This window comes from Notolepis coatsorum (assembly GCF_963971535.1).
Source record: "Notolepis coatsorum genome assembly, contig: SCAFFOLD_337, whole genome shotgun sequence".
NCBI classification, from domain to species: Eukaryota; Metazoa; Chordata; class Actinopteri; order Aulopiformes; family Paralepididae; genus Notolepis; species Notolepis coatsorum.
The window spans coordinates 80678-101627 of NW_028171235.1; the positions used below are offsets into that span (position 1 = coordinate 80678).

The 20950-nt window shown below is 46.1% G+C and overlaps 1 protein-coding gene across 1 annotated transcript in view; it reads right to left on the minus strand.

Moving 5' to 3' along the window:
- Window positions 1-1405: 1405 nt before the first annotated feature.
- Window positions 1406-20950, minus strand: part of nlk2 (nemo-like kinase, type 2) — a gene marked incomplete at its 3' end in the record, with an annotated part of 78133 nt that continues 58588 nt past the window's right edge. The window contains exons 8-9 of the mRNA XM_084339211.1: window positions 11685-11883; window positions 1406-1503 (exon numbers count right to left, since the gene is read on the minus strand). Coding sequence (XP_084195337.1) covers window positions 1406-1503; window positions 11685-11883 — 297 coding nt within the window. The remainder of the gene's footprint in view (window positions 1504-11684; window positions 11884-20950) is intronic.

Below are 20950 nucleotides of genomic sequence, written 5' to 3' on the forward strand. Positions count from 1 at the left end.
TCCGCATTCCGCATGGCTAACCTTCTGCATTGTCACAGTGAAAGGTAACCGGCTGTCGTGTGGCAGTGAAAGGGTTAACAAGGCATTTGCCTGCATTTATTTTTTTTAATTATTATTTTATTTAAATTTCTTAAATAAAAAAATATATATATTTATTTTGTTATCTGTATGTTTCTTCCATTTCATTGGTTGTTTTATTCATTTTAATAGTTTTTATTCATTGCATTTTTTTTTTATCTTTATCTCCTGTAGCACTTTGAGATTGTCACAAATATAAAGTGCATTATTAATACATAATTTATTATTATTACTACAGTAGACCCCGGCTCAGATGTCATCATGCTGCCAGAACGTAGCTTAGTATTCTCCAGTCAGTCGTAGTCTTTAGCGCTTTACAGGTATTTAGTATATTATTCCGTACCCGTGTTCCGCGTCTAACCCTGTCTGTCTTCCTCTCCCTCAGTCCTCCCTCCGGCTCCACGTCCTGTTCCCCACTCCTGGACCCCGTGTAGGACCTCCGCCCGCCAGACCACCTGACCGCCTACTCCCGGACTGTATACGACCCCTCGCCTGTCTTACTTTACCCTGCTCCACATGTGCCCCTGGACTATACGAATACCCCCCCCGTGTGTATGACCTACCTCCGCCTGTCTTACTTTACCCTGCTCCACATGTGCCCCTGGACTATACGAATACCCCCCCCCCCCTGTGTATGACCTACCTCTGCCTGTCTTACTTTACCCTGCTCCACATGTGCCCCTGGACTATACGAATACCCCCCCCCCTGTGTATGACCTACCTCCGCCTGTCTTACTTTACCCTGCTCCACATGTGCCCCTGGACTATACGAATACCCCCCCCCCCCTGTGTATGACCTACCTCTGCCTGTCTTACTTTACCCTGCTCCACATGTGCCCCTGGACTATACGAATACCCCCCCCCGTGTATGACCTACCTCCGCCTGGACGGTGACCATCGTTATAATAAAATACCCGTCTTTTGGGTTGTGCATTTTTATCTGTGTTCTGCATATTGGGTTCACTACGCTCATCCGTGACAGTATATGATGTTATAGAGATGACACTAGAGGGGGAGTATATGATGTTATAGAGATGACACTAGAGGGGGAGTATATGATGTTATAGAGATGACACTAGAGGGGGAGTATATGCGTACATTTTCAGTTTCGGAACTGAGAACACTACAATAGAATAAAGATAATTTAGATATGAAATAATAATAATAATGTCTACGGAGCAGCTCCAGACTTTATACCCGATGATGACATCACACGTTTGAGTCCGACATCTCTGGTTTATGCCGGCTTTGGGAGAGAGTAGCACTTCACAGACATTGATTCATATTGAATATTGAAATAGTGAAATACAGAGTGTGTGCACTTCTCTTACCTGATGAAGCTTTTGAAAGCAGCTGACTGTGGGTTAATACAGAGCGGCACTCGATTCCCCTTCTGCTGCTCCAGGATGAACTGGTGAATGATGTCTGTGGGGACACACACAAAGTGCTATTATATCATGGTGTTTCTGGGTATAGACCGGTCCAGACCTACTATTATATCATGGTGTTTATTGGTATAGACCGGTCCAGACCTACTATTATATCACTGTGTTTATTGGTATAGACTGGTCCAGACCTACTATTATATCACTGTGTTTATGGGTATAGACCGGTCCAGACCTACTATTATATCACAGTGTTTATGGGTATAGACTGGTCCAGACCTACTATTATATCACTGTGTTTATGGGTATAGACTGGTCCAGACCTACTATTATATCACTGTGTTTATGGGTATAGACCGGTCCAGACCTACTATTATATCACTGTGTTTATGGGTATAGACTGGTCCAGACCTACTATTATATCATGGTGTTTCTGGGTATAGACCGGTCCAGACCTACTATTATATCATGGTGTTTATGGGTATAGACTGGTCCAGACCTACTATTATATCATGGTGTTTATTGGTATAGACTGGTCCAGACCTACTATTATATCATGGTGTTTATTGGTATAGACTGGTCCAGACCTACTATTATATCATGGTGTTTATGGGTATAGACTGGTCCAGACCTACTATTATATCACAGTGTTTATTGGTATAGACTGGTCCAGACCTACTATTATATCACGGTGTTTATGGGTATAGACTGGTCCAGACCTACTATTATATCATGGTGTTTATGGGTATAGACTGGTCCAGACCTACTATTATATCACTGTGTTTATGGGTATAGACTGGTCCAGACCTACTATTATATCATGGTGTTTATTGGTATAGACTGGTCCAGACCTACTATTATATCATGGTGTTTATTGGTATAGACTGGTCCAGACCTACTATTATATCATGGTGTTTCTGGGTATAGACTGGTCCAGACCTACTATTATATCACAGTGTTTATTGGTATAGACTGGTCCAGACCTACTATTATATCACAGTGTTTATTGGTATAGACTGGTCCAGACCTACTATTATATCATGGTGTTCTGGGTATAGACTGGTCCAGACCTACTATTATATCATGGTGTTTATGGGTATAGACTGGTCCAGACCTACTATTATATCAGAGTGTTTATGGGTATAGACTGGTCCAGACCTACTATTATATCATGGTGTTTATGGGTATAGACTGGTCCAGACCTACTATTATATCACTGTGTTTATGGGTATAGACTGGTCCAGACCTACTATTATATCACTGTGTTTATGGGTATAGACTGGTCCAGACCTACTATTATATCATGGTGTTTATTGGTATAGACTGGTCCAGACCTACTATTATATCATGGTGTTTATTGGTATAGACTGGTCCAGACCTACTATTATATCACAGTGTTTATTGGTATAGACTGGTCCAGACCTACTATTATATCACAGTGTTTATGGGTATAGACTGGTCCAGACCTACTATTATATCATGGTGTTTATGGGTATAGACTGGTCCAGACCTACTATTATATCAGAGTGTTTATGGGTATAGACTGGTCCAGACCTACTATTATATCATGGTGTTTATTGGTATAGACTGGTCCAGACCTACTATTATATCATGGTGTTTCTGGGTATAGACTGGTCCAGACCTACTATTATATCACAGTGTTTATGGGTATAGACTGGTCCAGACCTACTATTATATCACGGTGTTTATGGGTATAGACTGGTCCAGACCTACTATTATATCATGGTGTTTATTGGTATAGACTGGTCCAGACCTACTATTATATCATGGTGTTTCTGGGTATAGACTGGTCCAGACCTACTATTATATCACTGTGTTTATGGGTATAGACTGATCCAGACCTACTATTATATCATGGTGTTTCTGGGTATAGACTGGTCCAGACCTACTATTATATCATGGTGTTTCTGGGTATAGACTGGTCCAGACCTACTATTATATCACAGTGTTTATGGGTATAGACTGGTCCAGACCTACTATTATATCATGGTGTTTATTGGTATAGACTGGTCCAGACCTACTATTATATCATGGTGTTTATTGGTATAGACTGGTCCAGACCTACTATTATATCACGGTGTTTATTGGTATAGACTGGTCCAGACCTGCTATTATATCATGGTGTTTATTGGTATAGACTGGTCCAGACCTACTATTATATCACTGTGTTTCTGGGTATAGACTGGTCCAGACCTGCTATTATATCATGGTGTTTCTGGGTATAGATTGGTCCAGACCTACTATTATATCACTGTGTTTATTGGTATAGACTGGTCCAGACCTGCTATTATATCACAGTGTTTATGGGTATAGACTGGTCCAGACCTACTATTATATCATGGTGTTTATGGGTATAGACTGGTCCAGACCTACTATTATATCACTGTGTTTATTGGTATAGACTGGTCCAGACCTACTATTATATCACTGTGTTTATTGGTATAGACTGGTCCAGACCTACTATTATATCATGGTGTTTCTGGGTATAGACCACCAGACCTACTATTATATCATGGTGTTTCTGGGTATAGACCACCAGACCTACTATTATATCAGACACATTTAAACAGACACACTGTAGCACCCACTCCACACACTTTATAGCACACACCCACTTTAAACAAACACACTGTAGCACCCACTCCCCACACTTTATATTTATTGATGAAGGATTGCACTACAACTCGTACACCTTACTGTAAATTGTACCTAAATTGTACCTCAGCCCATTTCTGCTTTGCACTATATAGTACTGTACATTAGTACACTGCATAGTATTGTATATTATATGGTAACTCAGAACATTGTACATATGTCTATACCGAACACTGTGACCTCATTTTCTTCTTCTAAATTACATGCTATACTATGTTATTTGATACTATCTTGTCTAGCACAGTCTCTGGAGCGTAACAGTAAGAAGCATTTTGTATGAAAGTATTCTGTACTTCTGTATGACAACTATTAAAGAAACTTGAAACTTGGTGTTTATTGGTATAGACTGGTCCAGACCTGCTATTATATCATGGTGTTTCTGGGTATAGACTGGTCCAGACCTACTATTATATCATGGTGTTTCTGGGTATAGACTGGTCCAGACCTACTATTATATCACAGTGTTTATTGGTATAGACTGGTCCAGACCTACTATTATATCACGGTGTTTATTGGTATAGACTGGTCCAGACCTACTATTATATCATGGTGTTTATTGGTATAGACTGGTCCAGACCTACTATTATATCAGAGTGTTTATGGGTATAGACTGGTCCAGACCTGCTATTATATCAGAGTGTTTATGGGTATAGACTGGTCCAGACCTACTATTATATCAGAGTGTTTATGGGTATAGACTGGTCCAGACCTGCTATTATATCATGGTGTTTATGGGTATAGACTGGTCCAGACCTACTATTATATCAGAGTGTTTATGGGTATAGACTGGTCCAGACCTACTATTATATCAGAGTGTTTATGGGTATAGACTGGTCCAGACCTGCTATTATATCAGAGTGTTTATGGGTATAGACTGGTCCAGACCTACTATTATATCAGAGTGTTTATGGGTATAGACTGGTCCAGACCTGCTATTATATCAGAGTGTTTATGGGTATAGACTGGTCCAGACCTGCTATTATATCAGAGTGTTTATGGGTATAGACTGGTCCAGACCTACTATTATATCAGAGTGTTTATGGGTATAGACTGGTCCAGACCTGCTATTATATCATGGTGTTTATTGGTATAGACTGGTCCAGACCTACTATTATATCATGGTGTTTATTGGTATAGACTGGTCCAGACCTACTATTATATCATGGTGTTTATTGGTATAGACTGGTCCAGACCTACTATTATATCATGGTGTTTATTGGTATAGACTGGTCCAGACCTACTATTATATCATGGTGTTTATTGGTATAGACTGGTCCAGACCTACTATTATATCACTGTGTTTATGGGTATAGACTGGTCCAGACCTACTATTATATCACTGTGTTTATGGGTATAGACTGGTCCAGACCTGCTATTATATCATGGTGTTTATTGGTATAGACTGGTCCAGACCTGCTATTATATCATGGTGTTTCTGGGTATAGACTGGTCCAGACCTACTATTATATCATGGTGTTTATGGGTATAGACTGGTCCAGACCTACTATTATATCATGGTGTTTATTGGTATAGACTGGTCCAGACCAGTCTTTTTTACATCATCAAATCAGTCTTCTTTAAACAAGTCAAGAAGAAACAACATCACAATAAATCAAGAACAAAAAACAATGAATGAAATCCAAAACAACACTCCCAGACATACCCCACGCGAAGGTAAGGAACAACTCACTAAAACCCTAGCAATAGGAAAAAAGCACCACAGGCAATGTGGAGGAGAGAAACCTTAGAAGGGCCCTTTAAGGGGGGATCCCCGTTCTTGGATGTCGGTGATAGTGGTGTTGCTATGGATGATCAATGGGCGGAGAATAAAACAGGCAAAATAGTTTGTACAGTATGTATGTACACATATACGTGTAATAAAACACAAACACGTACATGCAATAGCAACTGGGGTACGTAAGAACATTTTTGAAAGATTTAAATCAAATAAAGCTAAGAACAACAACAACAACAAAAGAGAAAGCATAGGGAGACGAGCGCTAGTATGAAAATAGGATAAAGGCTTGTGGGTGTCAAAAGAAAGGACGCCTATGGATGCAAACATGTTTAGTTCAGCACAAGCTATTTAACGTTAGCTTGCTGCTGCGGTGGATCAACATAATAATCCACCCACGGAACTATGTGTCGGGGATAAGGGTTCCCCACGGAACTATGTGTCGGGGATAAGGGTTCCCCACGGAACTATGTGTCGGGGATAAGGGTTCCCCACGGAACTATGTGTCGGGGATAAGGGTTCCGCGCGGAACTATGTGTCGGGGATAAGGGTTCCCCACGGAACTATGTGTCGGGGATAAGGGTTCCCCACGGAACTATGTGTCGGGGATAAGGGTTCCCCACGGAACTATGTGTCGGGGATAAGGGTTCCCCACGGAACTATGTGTCGGGGATAAGGGTTCCCCACGGAACTATGTGTCGGGGATAAGGGTTCCGCGCGGAACTATGTGTCGGGGATAAGGGTTCCCCACGGAACTATGTGTCGGGGATAAGGGTTCCGCGCGGAACTATGTGTCGGGGATAAGGGTTCCCCACGGAACTATGTGTCGGGGATAAGGGTTCCCCACGGAACTATGTGTCGGGGATAAGGGTTCCACACGGAACTATGTGTCGGGGATAAGGGTTCCACACGGAACTATGTGTCGGGGATAAGGGTTCCCCACGGAACGATGTGTCGGGGATAAGGGTTCCACACGGAACTATGTGTCGGGGATAATGGTTCCACACGGAACTATGTGTCGGGAATAAGGGTTCCCCACGGAACTATGTGTCGGGGATAAGGGTTCCACACGGAACTATGTGTCGGGGATAAGGGTTCCGCGCGGAACTATGTGTCGGGGATAAGGGTTCCCCACGGAACTATGTGTCAGGGATAAGGGTTCCGCGCGGAACTATGTGTCGGGGATAAGGGTTCCCCACGGAACTATGTGTCGGGGATAAGGGTTCCCCACGGAACTATGTGTCGGGGATAAGGGTTCCACACGGAACTATGTGTCGGGGATAAGGGTTCCACACGGAACTATGTGTCGGGGATAAGGGTTCCCCACGGAACGATGTGTCGGGGATAAGGGTTCCACACGGAACTATGTGTCGGGGATAATGGTTCCACACGGAACTATGTGTCGGGAATAAGGGTTCCCCACGGAACTATGTGTCGGGGATAAGGGTTCCACACGGAACTATGTGTCGGGGATAAGGGTTCCACACGGAACTATGTGTTGGGGATAAGGGTTCCCCACGGAACTATGTGTCAGGGATAAGGGTTCCCCATGGAACTATGTGTTGGGGATGAGGGTTCCACACGGAACTATGTGTCGGGGATGAGGGTTCCACACGGAACTATGTGTTGGGGATAAGGGTTCCACACGGAACTATGTGTTGGGGATAAGGGTTCCCCATGGAACTATGTGTCAGGGATAAGGGTTCCACACGGAACTATGTGTCGGGGATAAGGGTTCCACACGGAACTATGTGTCGGGGATAAGGGTTCCCCACGGAACTATGTGTCGGGGATAAGGGTTCCCCACGGAACTATGTGTCGGGGATAAGGGTTCCACACGGAACTATGTGACGGGGATAAGGGTTCCACACGGAACTATGTGTCGGGGATGAGGGTTCCACACGGAACTATGTGTCGGGGATAAGGGTTCCACACGGAACTATGTGTCGGGGATAAGGGTTCCACACGGAACTATGTGTCGGGGATAAGGGTTCCACACGGAACTATGTGTCGGGGATAAGGGTTCCACACGGAACTATGTGTCGGGGATAAGGGTTCCACACGGAACTATGTGTCGGGGATAAGGGTTCCACACGGAACTATGTGTCGGGGATAAGGGTTCCACACGGAACTATGTGTCGGGGATAAGGGTTCCACACGGAACTATGTGTCGGGGATAAGGGTTCCACACGGAACTATGTGTTGGGGATAAGGGTTCCACACGGAACTATGTGTCGGGAATAAGGGTTCCCCACGGAACTATGTGTCGGGGATAAGGGTTCCACACGGAACTATGTGTCGGGGATAAGGGTTCCGCGCGGAACTATGTGTCGGGGATAAGGGTTCCCCACGGAACTATGTGTCGGGGATAAGGGTTCCGCGCGGAACTATGTGTCGGGGATAAGGGTTCCCCACGGAACTATGTGTCGGGGATAAGGGTTCCCCACGGAACTATGTGTCGGGGATAAGGGTTCCACACGGAACTATGTGTCGGGGATAAGGGTTCCACACGGAACTATGTGTCGGGGATAAGGGTTCCCCACGGAACGATGTGTCGGGGATAAGGGTTCCACACGGAACTATGTGTCGGGGATAATGGTTCCACACGGAACTATGTGTCGGGAATAAGGGTTCCCCACGGAACTATGTGTCGGGGATAAGGGTTCCACACGGAACTATGTGTCGGGGATAAGGGTTCCACACGGAACTATGTGTTGGGGATAAGGGTTCCCCACGGAACTATGTGTCAGGGATAAGGGTTCCCCATGGAACTATGTGTTGGGGATGAGGGTTCCACACGGAACTATGTGTCGGGGATGAGGGTTCCACACGGAACTATGTGTTGGGGATAAGGGTTCCACACGGAACTATGTGTTGGGGATAAGGGTTCCCCATGGAACTATGTGTCAGGGATAAGGGTTCCACACGGAACTATGTGTCGGGGATAAGGGTTCCACACGGAACTATGTGTCGGGGATAAGGGTTCCCCACGGAACTATGTGTCGGGGATAAGGGTTCCCCACGGAACTATGTGTCGGGGATAAGGGTTCCACACGGAACTATGTGACGGGGATAAGGGTTCCACACGGAACTATGTGTCGGGGATGAGGGTTCCACACGGAACTATGTGTCGGGGATAAGGGTTCCACACGGAACTATGTGTCGGGGATAAGGGTTCCACACGGAACTATGTGTCGGGGATAAGGGTTCCACACGGAACTATGTGTCGGGGATAAGGGTTCCACACGGAACTATGTGTCGGGGATAAGGGTTCCACACGGAACTATGTGTCGGGGATAAGGGTTCCACACGGAACTATGTGCCGGGATAAGGGTTCCGCGCGGACTATGTTGTTGGTTGCTTTCCTGTCTGCAAACGAGTTCCTGTCAGCGAGCAAGCAGACCGAGTGTTGACGTCGTATTGATGTTGAATAAACGTTTAGCGTCGTCTTTCGACACCCCGCCTCAGACTCCTATTCTTCGGCACTACACTGGTGACCTCTGACCTCTCCACTGGCCGGCCTCCAGCGCTAGTGGTGGTGACCTCTGACCCCTCTCCACTGGCCCACCTCCAGCGCTAGTGGTGGTGACCTCTGACCTCTCCACTGGCCCGCCTCCAGCGCTAGTGGTGGTGACCTCTGACCTCTGACCTCTCCACTGGCCGGCCTCCAGCGCTAGTGGTGGTGACCTCTGACCTCTCCACTGGCCCGCCTCCAGCGCTAGTGGTGGTGACCTCTGACCTCTCCACTGGCCCGCCTCCAGCGCTAGTGGTGGTGACCTCTGACCTCTCCACTGGCCCGCCTCCAGCGCTAGTGGTGGTGACCTCTGACCTCTGACCTCTCCACTGGCCGGCCTCCAGCGCTAGTGGTGGTGACCTCTGACCTCTCCACTGGCCGGCCTCCACAGCTAGTGGTGGTGACCTCTGACCTCTCCACTGGCCGGCCTCCAGCGCTAGTGGTGGTGACCTCTGACCTCTCCACTGGCCGGCCTCCACAGCTAGTGGTGGTGACCTCTGACCTCTCCACTGGCCGGCCTCCACCGCTAGTGGTGGTGACCTCTGACCTCTCCACTGGCCGGCCTCCACAGCTAGTGGTGGTGACCTCTGACCCCTCTCCACTGGCCGGCCTCCACCGCTAGTCACAGAGGGCTGCGGTGTGTTTCTTTCTACTTTTTCTCCCCATTTTCTATTTTTCTCCCATCCCAATTTCGTGTTATCCAATTCTCCCCTCCCCTGTCTTGAACGTTGCTAGACTATGCCTCCCACTGGTCGGCTGTAGTGAGGACAGAAACCTTGCTTCGTGTGTGCCCTCCGCCTGTATGCTTTACGCAACGCAGTTGTGCGATTTGCAAATCTGATTGGCCAGGTCATTTCTGGTCATGTGACATGTACACCCAATCGTGGGACCGCAAGTGTCTACACTGGTTAAGCTTAGGCGCTCTTTCGAAGTTGGTTAAGGTTAGAGTTTGTCTTAGAGCAGGGCGATAGAATGCCAGGTGCTTTGCAGGCTGTTCGACGCGGAAATGGGCAAAGACACAGCTTGTCACGCTATTGGGCGCACATGTCACATGACCAGAAACGTCAGTGGCCAATCAGATTGGCAAATCACTGCGTTGCGTAAAGCACAAGGAGGCAGCCTGTCGCATCTTTTCACCTGCGCAGCTCGAACTCTCAGTGGCGAGGAGTAACGTGTGAGAGGCTCACGCTGCCCCCGTCACTTCCTGCTTCCGCCGCACCGGCGTCACCAAACCGACCTGTAGGAGTCGCTGTCCACAACGTCAAATCCCCACCCACCGGCTTTCCCGCCCTCTAACACTTGCCAATTGTGTTAGTATGAACGACCGGCCAGACGGTAGCAACGCCGAGAGCTGGGCTCGAAGCCAGCGTCTCCTGCGTTAGTGGCGAGCGCCCTGCCCACTGCGCCAATCAGCCGCCCCAGCGGCGGTGTGTTTCTGAAGCGGTGCACAGCCTTCCCCCCCCCCCCCGGCAGGAACCCTCTAGGGGGGTACCGGTACATACACTCTAGGGGGGTACCGGTACATACCCTCTAGGGGGGTACCGGTACATACACTCTAGGGGGGTACCGGTACATACACTCTAGGGGGGTACCGGTACATACACTCTAGGGGGGTACCGGTACATACACTCTAGGGGGGTACCGGTACATACACTCTAGGGGGGTACCGGTACATACACTCTAGGGGGGTACCGGTACATACACTCTAGGGGGGTACCGGTACATACACTCTAGGGGGGTACCGGTACACAAAGACCACGGTACGGTACTTACCTCGGTTTTGAAGTCAAGGTTCGGTACAGGTTTTCGGTACAGTGGGGGAAAGTTTGGCTTTCCATGTTCCACTCAGGGGTGATGTAGTGTGCAGTAACTAATTGTACTTGTAGGGCTGTCAACTAATATTCTATATTGAAATTAATAATCGACTTGTAAAGAAAAGAAAAAATTATAATAATTATATTAGATTGTGAAAGAAACAGCCCCCGGTGGGCGGTCATTAGTGGTTAACATACCGTTGTATTCGTTCGGTACACTACACAGCCGTTCGGTACGGTACGGTACACACTGAAACGCTTCGGTACGGATACGTGTACCTTTACACCCCATGACACTCGCACAGCGACGGCTACGCTGTCAGATTATATGCGACTTAACGTCAACGCTCTTGCGTTATCTGCTTGAGCAGCAAGCAGACCCTTGAAGAAGAATCTCGTGTTCACCTTTTGTCTGAACAAACAAGAAAAGAAAAACAAACCTCACAACATTGCCCTCCGGTGGCCAAAAGTTAAAAACTCACCCTTGACCTGTCGGACGGAGCTCAGATTCTTCTCGAAGCCGTCGTCGAACTTGGGGTCTGTGACGGGCTCGAAGTGGCTGGTGTAGACGCGGCCGGAGGAGGTGGTGTAGCAGCACTTGCACATGCAGGTGTGGTAGCGCAGGCGGCCCTCGTCCAGGTACGGGTGCGCCAGGGCGTCCTTCGCAGAGATCCGCTTTGACTGGAGAGCAAGACGTAGATTAGATTAGATTCGATTCAAATGTATATTGTTTATTAAAACCCTTTCACTGCCACACGACAGCCGGTTGACCCTTTCACTGTGACAATACAGAAGGTTAGCCCTTTACTATCACACAACCGACGGCATTTGCGGAGCTAATGATGCTAATGATGGAGCATCGCCGTCGGTTGTGCGATAGTAAAGGGCTAACCTTCTGTCGTGTGGCAGTGAAAGGGTTAAAAGGATCCCCATGAGCTGGGCGTCGAGCTAGTCATCCTGGGGTCCAAGACAGCACACACACACACACACTGACACACACACAGACAGACAGACAGACAGACAGACAGACAGACAGACAGACAGACAGACAGACAGACAGACAGCACACACACACACACACTGACACACACACAGACAGACAGACAGACAGACACACACATAAAAACATAAACACATACATAATCAAGCACAATCCATAATCCTAATAACAAAAAGATCAAATCTATTTCATTGGTCATAGCATTTTTTTTTTTTTATTATTCAAAGACAGAAAATAAGACAACGATGTTCAATCTATTTAAACTAAAGAATGTAGGTAGATTCTGAGTAGTTTCTTAAAACATGCCTTTCCACACCGCCTTTCATAATCGCTACTGTAGGTATTTGAATTCTGACAGGCGCTTTCAGAATTCAAATACCTACAGTAGCGATTATGATTGACTCTAATCTATTCTTTAAAGCCCAGACAAAAAAAACTGCTTTGCCGTAGAGTTACATTGAATTTGGTCAATTTCAGATTTGTAAGACATTATTTATTAGCTGATGCAGCTAAGATACAGCATGAAATACTACAATTATTGAATACATCCCGTATTGCTTGACTACCCTGAAGCCACTTAAATCATCATACAAGCAAATAGATCATCATTTTCATCGTCATTTATTTATTCGTACATGGAATCACCACAGTCCAACAGTACATATGAATAATTCACCAAATTCCATGGCAGAAGGAAACAGGAGGAAGAAAAATTCTTATATATAGACCTGCCCCATCACACACACAACACACCGATAGACTTATTGCATAAAACCAAACAGAATATACCCATTTTGCAAAAATGGAAACATCAACACAACTAAATTAAAGCAACATAAATAAACCCATTTTGTGTATCTATCAGTCAAACTACATATTTAGGTTCATTCATTTATACATACACACACACACACACACGTATCTATACATTTATATAATGTATTATTCTATATTATACTTCTATATACTATATAATTTTTATTTTATTATAATATAACTAAATCATACTATTTATACTACACCATATTGGTACAGTATTATACAATATTTGAATATATTATTATTCTATGTTATGCTGCTATATTACTATACTCATACTGGCCTATACTGCAATTCTATGCTACGTTATCCTGTTATGCTAAACTGCAATATTATACTAAACTGTGCTATACTGTCTATTTATCTTTTCTTTGTACAACCTTTTGAAGTGAAATATATTATTGGAACTCTTTTCATCGTTCTGCAAAGAGTTCCATAGTTTGATACCTATAACTGAGGTGCACCTTTGTTTTAAGGTTGTTCGTGCAAATTGGTGCTTAAATTTTAATTTCCTTCTGCTGTCATCTGGACAGGGAACGAACAACCTCTGTATATTTGCTGGTAATACTCTGCATTTTGCTCTAAACAAAACTAATAAAGTCTGTATTTCAGCTAACTCTTTAAGTTTCAATAGTCTGGATTTAATAAATAATTCGTTGGTATGTTCTCTTGAATCTACATTGTGAACTATTCGTACTGCTCTCTTCTGTAATATAAATAATGGCTTTATGTTGCTTTCATACGTGTTACCCCACACTTCCACAAAGTAACTCAAATATTATTTATACTTATTATCGTTATTTTATACTATCTTGTTATTATCTAGCACACTCTCTAGCAACACAGAAAGAAACATTTCATGCAAAGTATTATGTATTCTGTATGACAACTAATAAAGAAACTTGAACTTGAAATATGGTAGGATGAGTGAACAATATAATATTCGCATAGAATTATAATCAAGCACATTCTTTGCCTTGTTCAAAACAAAAACACTCTTGGCTATCTTCTTTTTTATGTACATTATATGTGGCTTCCATGCCAATTTCTCATCCAACATAACACCCAAACATTTTAAATCAGATACTCTTTCAATATTAACTCTGTCAATACATAATGCCACATTGTCCTCCTTCTTTCGATTAGTAAATATCATAAATTTAGTTTTTTCCAAATTTAGGGATAACTTATTGTTATCAAACCATATCTTAAGTTTACACATTTCATTTACAATGTCATCTGCAAATTTTTTAAGGTATTTTCCTGAACTGAAGAAATTTGTATCGTCAGCAAATAAAACAAATTGCAATATGTTTGACACTTCACATATATCATTAATATATAAAATTAAAAGTTTGGGCCCCAGGACCGAACCTTGAGGGACACCACATTCAATATTCATACATTCAGATGTGTAACCAGAGAGTTGTACATATTGTTGTCTATTTTCAAGATAGCCACTTAACCAGTTCATCGCCACCCCTCTCACACCGTACGTTTGTAATTTAGAAATTAAAATGTGATGATCTATCGTATCAAATGCTTTTTTTAAGTCAATAAACACCCCTATTGTGTAATTCCTCTCATCTACTGCTGTGGTTATTTCTTCATATATTCATTAAGGCTAAGGCTGTTGATCGATTTGCCCTGAATCCATACTGACTCTCACTCAGCAGGTTATTCTTTTCAATAAAACTATCTAATTTATGAACAAACACTTTTTCAAGGATCTTGGAAAATTGTGAAAGCAAGGACACTGGTCAGTAGTTGGTAAAGCTGTGTTTATCCCCAGATTTAAATAGAGGAATAACCTTTGATATTTTCATTCTGTCTGGAAAGGTGCCTGTTTGAAAGGAAAGATTAAAAATATGACACAGGGGGTTAATTATACAATCAATGGTCTTCTTCACAATTATCATGTCAATTCCATCACTGTCAGTTGATGTCTTCTTTTTTTTAATTTAAAGCTATTTCTATAATTTGTCTTTCACTCATGTGTCCTATAAACATAGACTGCAACACTTTACTTTCCCCTGTCCAGTCTTTATTTGTTTTCCCTTCATTATGACTTTTGATATTCTTAGCAAGGTTTGGGCCTACATTTACAAAGAATTGATTAAATTAATTTACCACTTCATTCACGTTTTTAATAACCGTATTGTTGTCATTAATGAATTTATGACATTTCATAAAATCTTCCAAGTTTCTTTGATATTATTTATATTTTCCTTTAAGACATTATTATAGTGTTCTTTCTTTGCATTTCTAATTATAGTAGTTAATTTATTTTTGTAAGCTTTATATTGATTTTCAGCCTTTTTGTTCTTAATTTGATAAAATCTCTATAGTTTGTTTTTCTTTTTACTTGCATTTTGTAAGCCCTTTGTAATCCAGGGTTTTATTTAATAATTACATTTTTGCTTCCCTACTACCATTGGACAGTGTTCTTCATACAGCGACAAGTAAATCTGACGTGCAGCGATTAGATTGCTTTACCAACTGTTCGCCTGTTTTTAATGCAACATGCAACACTAATATCACCGACATCTAAGAAGGGAGATCCCCCCTTGAATGGCCCTTCTAAGGTTTCTCTCCTCCCGTGGTGCATTTTTTCCCCTATTGTTAGGTTTTAGTGAGTTTTTCCTTACCTTCGCGTGGGGTATGTCTGGGAGTGTTGCACGCATGCATTCATTTATTTATTTTGAGTGTATTATACTTTTTTGGACCTTATGGTATTCTTGTTTTTTCTTGACTTATTATGTTGTTTCTTCTTGACTTGTTTAAAGAAGACGTGTCTCTGTTAAGCACTTTGAGTTGCACTCCGTGTATGAAAGGTGCTATATAAATGAAGATTATTATTATTATTGCTCTCATTTAACCCATTCAATAACTCTTCCAAACTGTCTTTAAATGATTATATGCTTGACCCTGGTGTTCTGTATACACAAGTAACAACAATATTTTTCACCTTATCCGTTTCAATTTCCAGTTATACCTTCCATTAAGTCATCGATTACTATACTTTGCACTTGTTTACATTTCAAGTCACTGTACACATACAGGGCCACGCCCCCTCCATGTACAGGGCCACGCCCCCTCCCCTTTTGTTGTTTCTATCCAGGTGATACAGCTCATAACCCTCCAAGTGAAAATCAGCACAATTCTCCTGCTTTAACCATGTTTCAGATAATGCTATAACTGAAAAACTATTATGGATTACCCTGAAACCACTTAAATCATGACACAAGCAGACAAATCTACCGTGAAACCACTTAAATCATCATACAAGCAGACAGATCTACCCTGAAACCACTTAAATCAGATTCAGATTTATCGGTTTTATTTGCCAGATGCAACAAGTACAATGGAATTCCTACTCTCCGTCAGCTCCACAGCATAAAGGAATACAAAAGCAACAATTAAGAGAATAAAAAAGCAGGTATTTATATACAATAAACTGTCTGCGGTATGTGCAATAACACAAGTACAACTAAGTACAGTATAAGTAAATACAATAAAAAAATATATATTTAAATTTTTTTTTAAATAAGTACACATTCGACAAGTTAAAAATAATTGCACATTATATTGATGCACGAAGGTGCATTCAAAAGTGGCTGAGCATTGTAGCAGCACTTGAGTCCAGTAATGAGCGGATTAACTGTAAACATCAGGCTGTGAGTGGAAACTGTTATTGTGCCGGTTTGTGTTTGTTGGTACTGTATGTGGTACCGGCGGGATGGGAGAACAGCTGGTGTCCCGGGTGGTTGTGGTCCTGGATGAGGGAGATGGCTTTGTTCCGACACCTGGACTCATGGATCTCCTCGTAGCTCCACCTTAGGTCGTCGGAGATCTGGAGTCCTATGAACCGGAAGCAGTTGCCGACCTCCACTGGTGTCTCGTCCAGGCTGATGGCAGAGTGGTCGCCCTGATGTCTCCTGAAGTCCACAATGAGCTCCTTAGTCTTGCTGGCATTCAGTGTATAGCTGTTGTCCTTCTACACCAACGTGACAGCGTGCTAGAGAGGGCTAAGGTAGCAGCCTTGAGGCGCACCGGCGTTGTGGATCAGAGTGGATGAGATGTTGTCACCAATCCTCACCGCCTGTGGCCTTGGCCTGCCCGTTAAAAAGTCCATAATCCAGTTGCAGGTGGGGGTGTTGTCCAGGCCTAGGTCCTTCAGCGCGATGGTGATAAACGCTGAGCTGTAGTCAATACACCTGATATACAGTCTGATCTGTAGGTGTCGTCTCCCTTGTCCAGGTGTTCCAGGGCAGTGTGTCTTCTAGGGAGTCTGGGATGATGCTGTTCATGTGAGGCATGACCGGCTTCTCCATGCACAAGGAGTCAAATCTACTGTGAAACCATTTAAATCATCATTCAAATTAGGGATGTCCGATATTATTGGCCTACCGATATTGGCATTAAAATGTGATATCGAAAATTATCGGTAGGCTATCGGTTTTCAAAAAAAAAGTTTTTTTTAAAACTTTATTTACCCAGGCAAGCAAGTAAGAACACATTCTGATTTTGTTTATTGTCAAAAGTATGCATAATGTTGTGTTAATTCCACGACAAGAGATATGTAAGGGATAATGTGTCATTGTCACAAAATAATTGACCGACACGGAGTTTAGAATACAGAGGCGCCTCACCGAGGTGTTCTAAACGTAGTGAAGGTCAATTATTTTGTGACAATGACACATTATCCCTTACATATCTCTTGTCGTGGAATTAACACAACATTATGCATACTTTTGACAATAAACAAAATCAGAATGTGTTCTTACTTGCTTGCCTGGGTAAATAAAGTTTTAAAAAAAACTTTTTTTTTGAAAACCGATAGCCTACCGATAATTTTCGATATCACATTTTAATGCCAATATCGGTAGGCCAATAATATCGGACATCCCTAATTTGAATGATGATTTAAATGGTTTCACAGTAGATTTGACTCCTTGTGCATGGAGAAGCCGGTAATAGCTATACATTATCCCGCTTATTACATGGCTAACTTACTAACAATATACCTAATTCATTTTACACCATCGACAAGACGAGATCAAATGCAGACGCAGTTGTTCTGTGGCTCAGTCCGCTGTCAGCCCAAATAAAGTTATTATTATTATCGCCGGCAGGTGTGTCTGATTGCACTGATGCAGTGTGTCAGTGGGCTTGATTGCTGCAGCTGCGAACAGCGGTCATTATTGCTCGGCAGAGGTCCGTTATCGAGTAATAACGGACCTCTGCCGAGCGCTATTGACCGATCACAATCAAGCATTTCGGCGAACGTTAAAACGCCATGTAATAAGTAATGTTAATTACCTGAAATTATTCCGTTTTTTTGAGGGGGGGGGGGGAAACCCTGCATATATCGGTATCGGTTGATATCGGTTGATATCGGTATCGGAAATGAAGAGTTGGACAATATCGGTATCGGTAAAAAAGCCAACATCGAGCATCCCTACTTCAAATACATCATACACATGACCCCTTTTGACCCCAGTTGCCGCTCATAACGTCAGCAGCAAGCCGCCCGGAGCAGAGTGTACCTCCCTGATCCTCTGCCACGCTGACCAGGAGAGTGACCCCCTCTGCCACGCTGACCAGGAGAGTGACCCCCTCTGCCATGCTGACCAGGAGAGTGACCCCCTCTGCCACGCTGACCAGGAGAGTGAGGAGGGACCCCCTCTGCCATGCTGACCAGGAGAGTGACCCCCTCTGCCACGCTGACCAGGAGAGTGAGGAGGGACCCCCTCTGCCACGCTGACCAGGAGAGTGAGGAGGGACCCCCTCTGCCATGCTGACCAGGAGAGTGAGGAGGGACCCCCTCTGCCACGCTGACCAGGAGAGTGAGGAGGGACCCCCTCTGCCACGCTGACCAGGAGAGTGAGGAGGAGGGACCCCCTCTGCCACGCTGACCAGGAGAGTGACCCCCTCTGCCACGCTGACCAGGAGAGTGAGGAGGGACCCCCTCTGCCATGCTGACCAGGAGAGTGAGGAGGGACCCCCTCTGCCACGCTGACCAGGAGGGTGAGGAGGGACCCCCTCTGCCACGCTGACCAGGAGAGTGAGGAGGGACCCCCTCTGCCACGCTGACCAGGAGAGTGAGGAGGGACCCCCTCTGCCACGCTGACCAGGAGAGTGAGGAGGGACCCCCTCTGCCACGCTGACCAGGAGAGTGAGGAGGGACCCCCTCTGCCACGCTGACCAGGAGAGTGAGGAGGGACCCCCTCTGCCACGCTGACCAGGAGAGTGAGGAGGAGGGACCCCCTCTGCCACGCTGACCAGGAGGGTGAGGAGGGACCCCCTCTGCCACGCTGACCAGGAGGGTGAGGAGGGACCCCCTCTGCCACACTGACCAGGAGAGTGAGGAGGGACCCCCTCTGCCACGCTGACCAGGAGAGTGAGGAGGGACCCCCTCTGCCACGCTGACCAGGAGAGTGAGGAGGGACCCCCTCTGCCACGCTGACCAGGAGAGTGAGGAGGAGGGACCCCCTCTGCCACGCTGACCAGGAGAGTGAGGAGGGACCCCCTCTGCCATGCTGACCAGGAGAGTGAGGAGGGACCCCCTCTGCCACGCTGACCAGGAGGGTGAGGAGGGACCCCCTCTGCCACGCTGACCAGGAGGGTGAGGAGGGACCCCCTCTGCCACGCTGACCAGGAGGGTGAGGAGGGACCCCCTCTGCCACGCTGACCAGGAGAGTGAGGAGGGACCCCCTCTGCCACGCTGACCAGGAGAGTGAGGAGGGACCCCCTCTGCCATGCTGACCAGGAGAGTGAGGAGGGACCCCCTCTGCCACGCTGACCAGGAGAGTGAGGAGGGACCCCCTCTGCCACGCTGACCAGGAGAGTGACCCCCTCTGCCACGCTGACCAGGAGAGTGACCCCCTCTGCCATGCTGACCAGGAGAGTGAGGAGGGACCCCCTCTGCCATGCTGACCAGGAGAGTGAGGAGGGACCCCCTCTGCCACGCTGACCAGGAGAGTGAGGAGGAGGGACCCCCTCTGCCACGCTGACCAGGAGAGTGAGGAGGGACCCCCTCTGCCATGCTGACCAGGAGAGTGAGGAGGGACCCCCTCTGCCACGCTGACCAGGAGAGTGAGGAGGGACCCCCTCTGCCACGCTGACCAGGAGAGTGAGGAGGGACCCCCTCTGCCACGCTGACCAGGAGAGTGAGGAGGGACCCCCTCTGCCACGCTGACCAGGAGAGTGAGGAGGGACCCCCTCTGCCATGCTGACCAGGAGAGTGAGGAGGGAACCCCTCTGCCACGCTGACCAGGAGAGTGAGGAGGGACCCCCTCTGCCACGCTGACCAGGAGAGTGAGGAGGGACCCCCTCTGCCACGCTGACCAGGAGAGTGAGGAGGGACCCCCTCTGCCACGCTGACCAGGAGAGTGAGGAGGGACCCCCTCTGCCACGCTGACCAGGAGAGTGAGGAGGGACCCCCTCTGCCACGCTGACCAGGAGAGTGAGGAGGGACCCCCTCTGCCACGCTGACCAGGAGAGTGAGGAGGAGGACCCCCTCTGCCACGCTGACCAGGAGAGTGAGGAGGGACCCCCTCTGCCATGCTGATCAGGAGAGTGAGGAGGGACCCCCTCTGCCATGCTGACCAGGAGAGTGAGGAGGGACCCCCTCTGCCACGCTGACCAGGAGAGTGAGGAGGGACCCCCTCTGCCACGCTGACCAGGAGAGTGAGGAGGGACCCCCTCTGCCACGCTGACCAGGAGAGTGAGGAGGGACCCCCTCTGCCACGCTGACCAGGAGAGTGAGGAGGGACCCCCTCTGCCACGCTGACCAGGAGAGTGAGGAGGGACCCCCTCTGCCACGCTGACCAGGAGAGTGAGGAGGGACCCCCTCTGCCACGCTGACCAGGAGAGTGAGGAGGAGGGACCCCCTCTGCCACGCTGACCAGGAGAGTGAGGAGGGAC